The sequence below is a fragment of the Dromiciops gliroides genome, chromosome 3 (assembly GCF_019393635.1).
Source record: "Dromiciops gliroides isolate mDroGli1 chromosome 3, mDroGli1.pri, whole genome shotgun sequence".
Lineage (NCBI taxonomy): Eukaryota > Metazoa > Chordata > Mammalia > Microbiotheria > Microbiotheriidae > Dromiciops > Dromiciops gliroides.
Window position 1 is genome coordinate 445,787,205 of NC_057863.1, and position 14,053 is coordinate 445,801,257.

General features: G+C 40.9%; 1 protein-coding gene across 3 annotated transcripts in view; it reads left to right on the forward strand.

Moving 5' to 3' along the window:
• ABCB11 (ATP binding cassette subfamily B member 11) overlaps positions 1-14,053 on the forward strand; it is a 142,246-nt gene that overhangs the window by 18,548 nt on the left and 109,645 nt on the right. For all 3 annotated transcript variants that reach the window (XM_043992208.1, XM_043992207.1, XM_043992209.1), the window contains 2 exons: positions 7,572-7,623; positions 10,440-10,678. In XM_043992208.1, coding sequence (XP_043848143.1) covers positions 7,572-7,623; positions 10,440-10,678 — 291 coding nt within the window. The remainder of the gene's footprint in view (positions 1-7,571; positions 7,624-10,439; positions 10,679-14,053) is intronic.

The following is a 14,053-nucleotide window of genomic DNA, read 5'->3' on the forward strand; positions in this document are numbered from 1 at the left end:
CCAAGGCAAGGAGGTGGGAGATGAGATGTTATGTATAGTGAACAGCTGAAAATACATGACTTTGCACTTTGGTAGTTTTTAAGTGCTAAGATGAATAGTTGTATATTATCTGAGAGGCAATAGGGAGCCATTGAAGATTTTTTAATAGAAGGCTCTTATGCCAGATCTATGTTTTAGGAATATCAATTTGTCAGCTATGTGGTAGATAGACTGGGGCATGGGAGAGACCTGAAGGAGGGAACCCAGTTGGTTTTTGAGGATCTGAACTAGTATAGAGGCTATGTGAGTAGAGATAAAGTATGGAAGTAGAATCAACAAGACTTTGCAACTGAACATATGCAGAAGAAGAGAAAGAAAAACATAACTCCAAGGTTGTAAACTAGGGAAAGATGGTGATGTCCTTGATAGGAATGGGGAGGTTCGAAGGGGGAAGGTTTTGGCAAAACATAGAACAATTCTTCTTTTGGCTATGTTGAGTTTGTTACCTAAAAGGATATCAAGGTAGAGAGGTATAGAAGACAGTCAGAAATATGAATTCAGTATTGGAAATAGATTTGAGAATCATTTGTATAGAAAGGATCATTGAGGAAGAGGACATATAGAAGGAAGGAGACCAGGACACAGCTTAGGGGGATGCCCATATTTAATGAGTAGGAAGAAGATAAGGATGCAGCAAAGGAAACTGAAAAGGAGTGGTTAGGCTGGGGGGAGCACCATACAAGTTAAGGGAAAGAGATTCTCTAGGAAGAGGGGGTAGTCAACCATGTTTAAAGCTGCAAAGAGGTAAAAAAGGATGAAAACTGAAAAAAGGGCCTTTAGCTCTGTTAGATAAGTGATAATCAGTAACATCAGAGCTCTGATGGTGCCAGAAGTGAGATTGCAAGGGATTGAGAAATGAAGAAATAGTCAACATCTCTTTCTAGAAGTTTGAATATGACAGGTAAAAAGAAACAATAGTTTTTAAAGGCAATAATTTTTAAAGATAGTGGCTTTAGGGAATGATGAGGTCTAGTGAGGGTTTTTTAAGTGGTAGAGACCTAGGTATATATGTGGGTGGTGAGAATGAGGAAGAGAGAAGATAATAAAGAGATGAAGGGGGATGATTAAGAGAAATAACTGAAAAGGATGGAAGGGGATGATGGATCAAGGGCAAATGGGTGGGTCTACCTCTTTATCCAAGAGTAAAAGAGAAGAGGTTGAGTGATTTGAGGTATGAAGTGGGAGAGAAGGAGGAGCTTATGAGAGTGACAATGTACTTGGTAGAATGAGAGCTGATCAGACAATAAACATTTATTAAGTGCCTACTACATGATGGGCAGTATGTTAAGTACTGGGGATACAAAGAAAGTCAAAAGACTGTCTTTGCTTTCAGGGAGATCACAGTTAGAGGACCTGGTTTTAAATTCAGCCTCTGTTAACTATGTAACTTGGAATAAATGATTTGACCTTTATGGACCTCAGTTTCCTCTTTGCTAAAATTAGAAGGTCAAATTAGATAACTTTTAAGATCCCTCCTATTTTTAAGTCTGCAATGCTGTGAATAGCCTCTTTTCTTAGCATAGTAAGAAGTGAGGTCCATTTTATATTCTGTAATTCTCTCTATCTCTTGTTTGGTAGTAAATTCTTCCCTTATCCATACCTATGACAGGTAAACTCTTCCATACTCCTCAAATTTGCCTACGCTATCACGTTATATGCCTAAACCATTTACCCATTTTGACCTTATCTTGGTATGCCTCACTCCCTTCTAAACTCCTTTGTTCTGCTTGTGACTTTTAGTTCTTCCATTTCTCCCTGTTTTTCCAGTCTATCAACAGTGCTCCAGCCTTCTTTCCCTCTCTTCAGTCTTTTTTTTTTTCTCTGTTCAGTCTTAAGCTGAGAGCTGGTGAATATCGCTATATACTATAAATTAGTCTTGTATCTTTTGCCCTCTTGGCCTTTTGCTTGTCATGACTTACCAAACTCCAATCCTAAATTACCTCTTGCTATCCATCTTCTCTACACCTATTCAGGTAGTTATTCCCCAATTGATAAGTGGTTAAAGGCTATGAATAGGCAGTTTCCAGATGAAAAAATCAAAGCTATCTATAGTCATATGAAAAAAAGTGCTCTAAATCACTATTAATTAGAGAAATGCAAATTCAAATAACTCTGGGGTACCACCTTATACCTATTAGATTGGCTGAAAAGGAAAATGATAAATGTTGGAGAGGATGTGGGAAAATCAGGACACTAATGTGCTATTGGTAGAGTTTGTGAGCTGATCTAATCATTCTGGAGAGCAATTTGGAACTATGGCCTTTGACCCAGCAACAACACTACTAGGTCTATATCTTAATAAGATTTAAAAAAGGAAAAAGACCTATGTGTACAAAAATATTTATAGCAGCTTTTTTTTGGTGGCAAAGAATTGGAAAGGGAGAAATTGAAATGATGCTCATCAACTGGGAAATGACTGACCAAGTTGTGGTATATAATTGTGATAAAATACTATTGTGCTTTAAGAAATGATGAGCAGGATGACTTCAGAAAAACCTAGAAAGACTTACTGATGCAAAGTGAAGTGGGTAGAACCAGGAGAATACAGAATTATTGTACAATGATCAACTATCAATGACAGTTATTCTCAGCAATACAGTGATCTAAGAAAATTTCAAAGGACTCAGAATGAATCCATTTCTAGAGAAAGAACTGATGGAGGCTGAATGCAGATCGAAGCTTACTATTTTCACTTTTTTCTTGTTTTTTTTTCCTGGTCCATATTTTGTTTCACAGCATGACTAATATGGAAATATGTTTTGCACAACCACATATATATATAACCTATATTAAATTGCTTGCCTTCTCAATGGGGGAGGGGTAGAATTGGGAACTTAACATTTTAAAAACGAATATTAAAGATGTTTACATGTAATTGGAATTGTTTTTTAAAAAAAGTGGAAAAGGCAGAAGGAAAGATGGAAAAATAGGTGGTTATGGTTAGAGTAGAATCTCAGGGGTCTGGATCATAGAGCCTGAATAATTATGGAGGATGGAGAGATTGAAGGTATTACCATCCTTGTGACTGAGGAGGTGGAATAAAGATGGAGATCATGAGATTTTAGAAGGCTGTTGATCTGGGAGTCCATACTGTCTGAGGGGATAGTAACATATGTCCTGAAATCCTCAAGTATGGGGGTGGAGAGGGAAGGGATTGAGTTGGAATGGAAAGCCGAGTCAAATATTGAACACTCTGAGGAGGAGGGTGAATGATCTCGAGATCAGAGAACTGGACTAGATGTGATGTGAAGCTCTAAGAGAGGAGAGCTTGCTGATAGATACTGGCAAAGAGATAGCCTGGAAGGGGGAAGATGGGACATGTAAGGGACAGCAAAGAAGCTTGTTTGACTAGAATGTGGAGTGTGTATAGGGGTATGATATGTAATTGGTATGGAAAGGGAGGCTAGAGCCAGATTATGGCAGTCATTAAATGACAAACAAAGGATTTTATATTCTATCCTAGAGGGAGTAAGGAGCCAGTTCAGCTTCTTTAGCAGGGGAGTGACACAGTGAGACCTGTGCTTTAAGAATGCCACTTTGGCCACCATGTTAGGTGTAGGATCAGAGATGGGAAAGATTTGAAGAAGGTAGACCAATTAGGAGTCTGGGTGAGAGGTGATGAGGACCTGGGATAAGGTGGTGGCTGTCACATTCAGAGTCACTCCTGGTCCTGCCACTTAGAGGCTATGTGGCTTTGTCAGGTTCTTACTCAAGGACTCTGAGCCTCATTTTCCTACTCTGGATGAATCACACAGTTGTTATGAAGAGCACCCATTAAAGTGATTTGAAAAACTGTCAAATGTGGTACAAATGCATCAGTAAATCTGGGAGATTCATAGATTTGCAGATACTTCCCTTCTTAGCCAGATTGAATTCCATTTTTAGGATCTATTACTGTGTGTGTGTGTGTGTGTGTGTGTGTGTGTATGTGTGTGTGTGTGTGTGCGCGCGTGGCCAGAACTTAAATGTTGTTGTTCAGTAATTTTCAGTCATGTCTGACTCTTCATGATCCCATTTGGTGTTTTCTTAGCAGAGATACTGAAGCGGTTTGTCATTTCCTTCTCCAGCTCATTTTATAGATGAGGAAACTGAGGCAAACAGGGTGAAGTGACTTGCCCAGAGTCATATAACTGGTGCCTGAGGCCAGATTTGAACACGGGAAGATGAGTCTTCCTGACTTCAGGCTGTGCCACCTAGCTGCCTTCCAAGGCTGAAGTATTTGTGGCTAAATAGAGAAATGATCTTGGCTTGACTCTTTCTACCCTTCATAATTGCAAAGTTGGCCGAATCTGGGTGGTTACATAGCCACACCTCTCCTAATGGTGGTACTAGGTGGATACATGGAAGTTATGCGCTAAGTGTCTGTGGGACAGCCTGGAACAATGAAAAGAACCCTGGATTTAGAATCCAAGGGCCTGTGTTTGAAACTTGACTCTGTTAGTCATTACCTTGAACAAGTTACTCATCCTTTCTGGGCTTTGGTTTTCCTTGTCTATATGTAAGCTGCCTTTGGGACAGAGACACCTGGCCAGAGGGCTTGATACCCCCTGCCCCTCCTACTGCTCGTAGCCTTGACTCCCAAATTAGGCCTCCTCCTATACCTTAGAGGAAAGGACCTATGGGTAGGAGAGAAAAGAAACTGGAGACAGAGTTGAAGAAGTAAGAGGAAGAGACACAAGTGTGGAAACACCTGTAACTGGTGCAAAGAGCAGGCCTTCTCTGGTCTGCCCTGGATAGATCATGGAGTGCTGAACCTGTGCCCTGAAATATACACTCACCTCTGAAGGACTTGGTGCTTTGGGATGACAAGCAGGAAGCCTTTGGGTGCCCTTTGGGCTCCCTTTTCCCTCCCCTATCTCCAGCCAGGGGAGAAAGAGGAATGGTATCAGAGCTGTGACAGGGACTATAAAAAGAGCATATCCTAACCTTTTGCTCTTTTCCTGCCTCTTTCCACGTGCACACATCCTGCAATGGACAACTGTTGAGTCATGAGAGGCTGCCAGAAGAGCTGGAGTGATTCTCATTGATCCAATGACCCTTTCTAGCTCTTAGCAAACTTGCTCATCCTTCTCCTGGTTAGCTGTGTGTGCAAACTTGTTTATTTTTTATGTGTTTCTTTCAATTTAGATTCCATTTACCTACTATAAAAACTATGGGCCAACACAATAGCTAAACACTCCACTGTTGACCTGATGGAAGAATAGCTCTCATAAAAGATTGAAGAGAGCCAAGTGCTTTGGTGGGAGGTCCCTGAGTCACTCCTGCCCCCTTGGCTGGTTCTCATGACCCCAGATGACAGCTTCCCTTCACTGTTGTTCTCTGTACTCACTAACCTCTCAATAGCTGTCTTCATTCATGCTTTCTTGCTGTAAACTCATGTTCCTGCTTGTTTGATTCTCCAGTCTACCCACAATTCCTTTTTCCCAAAGCAGGGGGAGAATTTTTTGATGAGCCAAGCCTACTTTCCATCCAATGGCCAGACCCCTCCCTAAAATACTCATTCCTCCTAAGACAAGTTATGTAAAAAGTGGAAGGGTTAGATGAAAGGACTTCTGAGGTGCCTGCTAGGTCTAAACCCTGAACAGTTAAGATTTCTTTCAAAAATAAAACCTCCCCCAAATTTGTGATTCCAAATTAGATTATTGATAATCTGTGTATGTGATACTTCATTATTTTTTGTTTTCATAATTACTAGGTTAATGGAATAGCATGAAACTTAAAATGCTTTTTATGGAAAGCTTGGAGGGAGAAAGTTTAGACCCACTTTTGGGGGGGGGTCGGGGCAATGAGGGTTAAGTGACTTGCCCAGGGTCACACAGCTAGTAAGTGTCAAGTGTCTGAGGTCAGATCTGAACTCAGGTACTCTTGAATCTAGGACCAGTGCTTTATCCACTGCGCCACTTAGCTGTCCCTTTAGTCCCACTTTTGAGGGAGACTTTGAAGTTCTTGGTTGCTCCTTGGCACAGTGGACAAAGTCCACTGGATCTAGAGTCAGGAAGACTCATTTTCTTGAGTTCTGTTGAATATTAAATATATTTCATACCCATCCTTCGACAAGATAATAAATAGGTCAGAGACATCAATCATATCTCCTATAATTTGTTCACTCAGATCAGAGGTTATTCCTGCCTCTCTTACCAGAAGTAGGTACCTCACAGAAACCAGATCAGAGAATGGATAGGAAAAACAGTTTAATATTTTGTCCCAAAAAGAAATATATAACACATGATGATGTAGAGATTCCTCTCCTAAGAGGGAAGCTCTGGGGACTCCCCATTTCTGAGGGTATATATGGTTTTAGTCCGCTGATTACAGGGCATTGCTAGTTTCAATAGTATGATACAGAAATTAACCCAGAAGCAAAAAGCAGTTTAACAATTTCAGTTATAGCAAGTATGGAGGAAATACAGGAGCATCATGATAAGATTACAGGATTCCAATAAAGGGTTTGGCAAGGATGAGGAAGCTCAGATATTACCATAAGATAGGGATTTACTATCCTGAGGGAAAAAAAGTCACTAGGTAGGATCTTTTATCTGCTAGCTATCTGGGTTCAGTTTGTTCAGCTGAAGGACATTTTGCTCCTATTCATCCTATTAATCCATGGTTTCATAAAAATACTTTTGGATGATAAGGTACCTCCATCAAATCCAGGTGATCCATATATTCATATTAACAGTTTAAATCTGGCTTCATATGCTCCAGTATCTTTGCCAAAAAAATCCCAAATGGGGGTCACAAAGAGTCAGGCACATCTGAAAAACATTGAAGAAAATTGAAATTCTTACCCATTCTCATCCAAGTGCTAAGAGCATACTTTCCAAGTCCTTTCTATATCTCCATCCCAACCAACCAACCAGTACTCTGAATGCTTAAAAATTTCATCAGAAGGTCTGAACGCTGTTATGAAAACTTATTTTATTTAGCTTTTAAATTCTTTCACAGTCCATTGTGTTTCTCTCTTCCTCCTCATCTTCTCCCACCTCCTATAATACCATTTGTGCTTCTTTCCCTAATACTAAGCATGAATTCTTCCTACATCTGGTCTTATTTGGCTAGGCTGACCCTAATTATATGACATTAGAGGAATTCTATCTATGGTGCTTAGAATCTAGAGAAAACTAAAGTAACTTCAAATTGTACTTCAAGTGACTTATGGTAGATGCTTAAACATGACCTTCTAAGAAAGATGAGGAGCAGGAATCCTGCCAGTATGGTAGCAAGGGAGCATCAGCCTTTCTTTCATATCTGTACTATTGAACATTTTTGGAATACCAAAGAAGATAGGGAGGTATGCTTTACTGTCAGAAGGAGAAAACCCAAGAAGAAGGATAGGCCAGGGAAAGGTCACTCCTGTAAAAAGAAATTGAATTATTTCCACCCAAAGCTTGTGTTTGGGATGCTTGGTGTGGTAAGGTTCTGAGGATACCTTCTGCAAGGAGTCTTGGGGCACATACAATTATGTCTTTATGGAAATTCTTCCTTGTCTTGGAAAGGATGGTCTGTAAATGCACATTTCATTTTTTCTTCAGGTCACAAGATGGGAAGAAAAATGACGGCATTCGAGTCAGCTTCTTTCAATTGGTAATAAATGTATTTAGCATGCAGTCAGTAACTGGGGTGGTAGATTTACAACATTGATTGTGTAACTGGATGGCTAAGGTCTTTAAGGAAGTTTTACATTTGTTAAAGTCATATCAGAAGGTATTAATTAACTCCAGTGAGCATGTTTCAGTCATAATCTGTGCTCCTGTGATCATATGCTAAATAGTGAGTCCATACATACTACTAGTAAAATGCCTTACCCTAAAGCTATATATTACTCAGAATTTAATATTCTGGAAAAATAACCCACTATGGCCCCATTTTTCATTTCATCAGGAAAATCATGTCCTAATGGCAATGTATACTCCCTCTTATAAAGACTTTTGAAGTGTCTTCTCCATAGCCTAGAACCCCAAGTATCTCTTCATTTCAAGATTTTCCATTCTCCCCACAACCATCAATATAAAAAGTTAGCTTGGCTTGAAGATAGGCTCAAGACTTGCCCTTTTTTGTCAGCACAATAAAGTAATTTGTTGGTGGTATGCAAAGTATTGATTTCCCCACCTACTTTATTTTTTTAAAAATCTATTTAAGTGTCTGAAATGAAGAAGGACTTACTTTAAATTCTTTAGATTATTAGAGTTCAGGTGATAAGACATTCTGAAGTGATGGGGAAGAAAATGCTAGACTAGGAAACCTGGATTCAAATCCTGACTCTAATTGTGAGAGCCCTGGGAAGTCACTTAACTTCTATTTTTCTCAGAAGCAGACTGAAATCTCAGATCTCCCTGACTTCCTTAATTAAGGGAGTTGCCACCAATGAAATCACAGATCCCTCTTGGATAAATAAGACCAGGACAAGAAAGGAGAGAAGAAAGTATGAGCTAATAACTGATAACTGACATTTTGGATACATTTGCTCTATGATAAAGTTCAGAGACCATTTTTCTTTTTTGTGCATTGGAAAATGTACATTGTACCATGCACATTTGTACATTGGAAAATGTTTTTCTAGGGAAGGAATGTGCATCATGTGATTGTAAATCTCTGTGCTCATCTATACTGTATCAAATGATGTAGATTTTTTTCCCGGTCAAAGTACAAATTCATCTGAAATATCAGTATCTATGTGGGGGAGGGTACTAGGAATGAGAGGAGAGATTTCAGGGCTGATGAAATATTCAAATGCACAGATATAACCACTACAATAATAGAAAATTAGAATTGGAAGGAAATCCCTAACCAAATCATGAATTGGGATCCCGTCTTATTGATCCTTATGTGGTAGCTGACATGCCTATGATGCTCTATAGTTTATAGAGCACTTTCCGCACACCCCTGTAAACTAGATAATCCAAGTGTTAACATCTTCATCATCAAAGGAGTAAACTGATGGGAAGCTTAAAAATTAAGCACCTTGCCCAAGGTCATTCAGCTATTAAGTGACAGAGGCAAGCATTCTGACTCCAAATTTGGGGTTTTCCTCACCAGGTCATGCCAATCTCCAGCATCTAAAATAATGCACATCACATAGTAACAGCAGCAATGAACATTTATGAACAAACTGTCCATTGGGTGCAGGGACTAAGGTAGGTGCTAGGAGGGACAGGAATTTTTATTTATTTTTTTATTTGAGTTTTGTGGGTTTTTTTTTTTGAGGCAATTGGGGTTAAGTGACTTGCCCAGGGTCACACAGCTAGTGTTAAGTGTCTGAGGCTGGATTTGCACTCGGGTCCTCCTGACTCCAGGGCTGGTGCTCTATCCAGTGCACCACCTAGCTGCCTCAGGGGACAGGAATTTTTAAAAATCCTGCCCTTTCCTACATAGGGGTTATATTCCAAGCAAGCTAAGGCGGTGGAAATCAGGGAAAGTCTTGTGGAGGCATCTGAATTGATTTGAAGGACAGGTGGGAATTCAAAGGACCCCTCAATAATTATGAGAAGCAGAAGTAAGGCGAGGCCACAAGTCTTGAGCTTTCTTTGTGTCATAAAAACTGCCCTTTGGGCAGTCTGCTGAAACCTCCAGACCCCTTCTCAGAATGGTATTTTTAAATACATACAATAAAATACACAAGATTACAAAGGGAAAACATTATATTAAAATAGTCTTCAAAATGTTTTCTTTTTTAATTCAAATTCATGGACTCAGTGTTAAGAACACCTGGTGTAGTGCAAAGCGAGTCAGCCTTCAGGTTAGAGACCTGAGCTCCCCCTATTTCTCAAACACTTATTAGTTATGTGATCCTGGGCTTGTCATATCTCTGAGCTTCAGATTCTTATCTAGAAAATGGGGAGAAAACTCTTACCTTACAGAGTTGCTATGAGCAAAGATTTTTCATAAGCCTTGAAATGTCACACAAATTATGATGATTGTGTTGAATGAATGATTATAATTTAAATAAGTTTCTGGAAAATTGCTATGCAGATTTAATTTAATAAAATTCGATATCTTGTTTGAAAGTGCTTTGCTTAGAAAATTTGATATTGGGGGGCATCTAGATGGTGCGATGGATAGAACAATGGCCCTGGAGTCAGGAGACCCTGAGTTCAAATCTGGCCTCAGACACTTAACACTTACTAGCTGTGTGACCCTGGGCGAGTCACTTAACCCCAATTGCCTCACCAAAAAAAAAAAAAATGAAAGAAAATTTGATATTGAATATGGCTGTTGATTCAATCTCACCTCTTAGAGTATATGTTTGTGTATTAGATATACACATATACATATATAAATTAACATTTATATATGCATGTATATATGGTACATATATGTATGCTATACATTATGTATTACATATAAGTATATATAATATACATATACACATTCCTAACTTTGTTTTTTTTATTCTTTTCAAGTTTCGATTCTCTTCATCAAGGGACAACTGGCTGATGTTTGGGGGAAGTTTCTGTGCATTTCTACATGGAATGGCCCAGCCAGGAATGTTACTTATTTTTGGCTTGATGACAGACACTTTTATTGAATATGACATTGAGTTACAAGAGCTTAGCATCCCTGGTAAGATATGTGTGAACAACACCATAGTGTGGGCCAACAGCTCCCTCAACTACAATGAAACTAATGGGACCCGTTGTGGGTGAGTTGTCACAATTTATTCTTTTTCCCTATTGTTCCATTTTTACATTTAAGTTCAGAATTTGGGAAGGGGATTTTATGGCAGCTCTGGAGACTATGTATCTGTCACATGGCAAGCACAAATGTCAACTTACCCAAATTGCTACAAGATACTCTGACCTAAGGGGATCACTGTCTCTGTCTGACCTTCCCATTTCAGTAGAAACTAGACTGGAAATTACTCATTTAACAGCTTGGTTTACTCTCAGCTCACGTAATATACTGCAAATAGCTTTGTTCTGTCTCTAGGGTGATTTATCATCCATGAATTTGATTTAATTGGATACTCTTCAATTCTCTGACTCTGGTATATGTGTTATGTTTCCCAACAAAATTCTCACCATATCTTGGGTTCTGAAGCAAATGATCCATTTGAGGGAGTCATAAGGATGTTGAGCAGTGAGGTGGCACATTGGATAGAGAGCCCTGGAGTCAGCAAGATACATCTTTGTGGGTTCAAATCTGGCCTTAGACACTTACTAGCTTTGTGACACTGGACAATTCACTTAATTCTGAATGCCTTGATTTCCTCATCTGCAAAATGAGTTAGAGAAGGAATGGCAAACCGCTATAGATTTTTTGCCAAGAAAACCCCAAATGGGTCCTCTGCGCAAGCTGGGAGCGGCTGCAGCAGGCTCTGAGCCCTGGCGGGAGGGGGGTAGCCAGAGGTGGAGAGCTGCCGGCAAGGCTGGGGGTGGTCCTGAAGAAGAGGAAGGAAGAGGAAGGAAGAGGAAGGAAGAGGAAGAGGAAGGAAGAGGAAGGAAGAGGAAGGAAGAGGAAGGAAGAAGACTTCCGGGGACGAGGGCAAAGACCCCCAGGCCGTTGGTGTCCTTCCACCTGCTCAGGGAGCGGGGCTCCCCTCTCTTCCTTCATGAGCTCCTGGGGGGCAGCAAGATCCATCTCGCCGAGGTGGTGATACACCTCCCCCCCACCCCAGGAATCCGGAGCTGGTCACCCTCTTGGAGCGCATCAAGGTGCAACCGGCCAACGAAGAGTACAAGCGTATCACCAGCAATGTGTCAGGCTGGGCTTCTAGGAAGAATGGTGCTCTGGCTGACTTTGGACTGCAAGGTGAGACACTCTTCGAAGGTAGAGGGCAGAAAGCTGGAGTCACCACCACGATCACTCCCTCCTCCCATAGGAGAAGCTCAAGCACTCTGAGAACACCCTGAGTTGTCTGAGATCCCTTCTGAGGGAGAGCTAATGGACTGAGGTCAGTGAAGGCAGTGGACATCCCCATCTTCAACTTCCTTGTCACTGTGGCAGCAGCTTTTGCCTGTACCTACAGAGGAAGCCAGGCCATCTCAGAAATAGCAGCGAGGGGCAGCTAGGTGGCGCAGTGGATAAAGCACCGGCCTTGGATTCAGGAGTACCTGAGTTCAAATCCGGCCTCAGACACTTGACACTTACTAGCTGTGTGACCCTGGGCAAGTCAATTAACCCCCATTGCCCCGCAAAAAAAAAAAAAAAAAAAAAAAAAAAAAAAGGAAATGGCAGCGAGGGTGCTGGCTGCTGTGATTGTTGCCTCTGTGGTGGGTCTGGCTGAGCTCTAGATCATGGTCAGGGCCATGGGAGGAGAACTGGGAGAGCTTTAACAAGGGCTCTGCCCCCACTGATATGAAGTGTGTTTTCAGAAGCTGGGGAAGGCTTTGCTCTGTCTTCTTTTCTTCCACCTTCACCACAAGAGGCCACACCTGCCAGTCCAATTTGAGAATCTCGGCCCTCCATGTCACTCACCACTGCACAACATTCACTCCTTTGCATGTGGCCTTGTATTAAGGGCCAAGGAAGCAGACCAGGGTTGCTGCCATGCTGCCTCATCCTCTCCCCAGTCCCCAAATCGAATGCTGCCTTAGATCTTGACACAGGGCAACTGTTATTGCCCATTCCAAGGTGGGACCCATTTGTACTGAAAGCAGAACAGCAGAGAATACCAAGGCAGGAAAACCTCTTCAGATCCAGCCTTTGGCTGGGGCCTTGCAGAAGACTTGCCATGTGCTGATTTTAGCTTCTACCTTTTTATTGACCCTAAGATTTCTTCTTGCCCTTCCTCTCATCCATCTTTGCCTGCTTGTATATATGTTTCCCTCCCTTTCATGTCTTTGAGTGTTCTCTTCTTCCAGGAATGGGAGGGAAAGACGTAGTAAAAGCTGTATGCTTATTTTTAACCACATAAACCCCATCTCTGGCTCCTCTTGTGTTTAGAGGAAATGGCTTCTATGAATCTTCTCTAGCCAAAAAGAACATACGGTCAGTTCTGTTATAATGCTTATTTTGAAAAATGTGACTTTGTTCCAATGCAATTGATATATTCGGGAACAATTGGAGCATAACACAGATTTTGTGTTTGCTTATGAACCATTTAGTCTCACAGACAACTGTGCCTCTTCACAATAACTCACCCTTTAAATCCAGCCTCAGACACTTGACACTAGTTGTGTAACCTTAGGCAAGTCATTTAACCCTCATTGCCCCCACCAAAAAAAAAAAAAATTGGCACAATGATTCACTTTTCCAACACCCACTTCCACAGGGAAACGTCAGGTCTTTTTCAAGGTGAAGTGCCCTATCTCTTATGGTGCAGTACGAGATATGGTCTGGTCTGTTTCTACCTCTTCCCCAAGGTCCCCCTCTTCCCTCCATCCACTGAAACCACCCTCTCTCCAGCAAAAACAATTCTGCCAACCTGGCTCCCATGAGAACAGAGCCCCATGGGAGCATCAGCCTGAGGCTGCAGGCCCCACTGCTATTTATTGTAGTACTTATGTATTTCTTAACCATTCAATGTGTATAAAGCCGTTACCATTTTTATTAGGTTCCTACTTTTTTAATGTCACTGATGAAGCTTTTGAGTGTTGTCCTCCTAACTCCATTTTCCCATAAACTCTGGGTTTTATTGCAAGATTTTTGTATTGCATTGTGAGTTTTAGGCACATGTGTCAAAGAGAACATCTTCAGGTTTTGTGGATGCTATGTCCAAAGTAGCCTCTGGTGGCTTAGTATATGAGAAAAGGTATATGCGGGTGTGTGCAAAGGACATTTCTGTATATGTGGAATATGCATAAAGTTCTCAGGGCATTCTTATTTCACACCCTATTACCCAAAGAGGCTCCCATCAGTAGGAGGACTCTAAACTGTTCTGTTGCCCACAGAATTCAGCTCCAAGAAGAAATTTCTGTCCTTAAAAGCTGTTTTCAGTTTGGTTTGTCATGTCCCAGTAGGATTAAAGTTTAACATTTAAATAAAAAACTGAAAAGAAAACCCCAATGACTGAACAACAGAAGGATGTTAAATGATCTAGACAGCAATGGCCTTGTAAAGAGAGTAGTGGTGTATA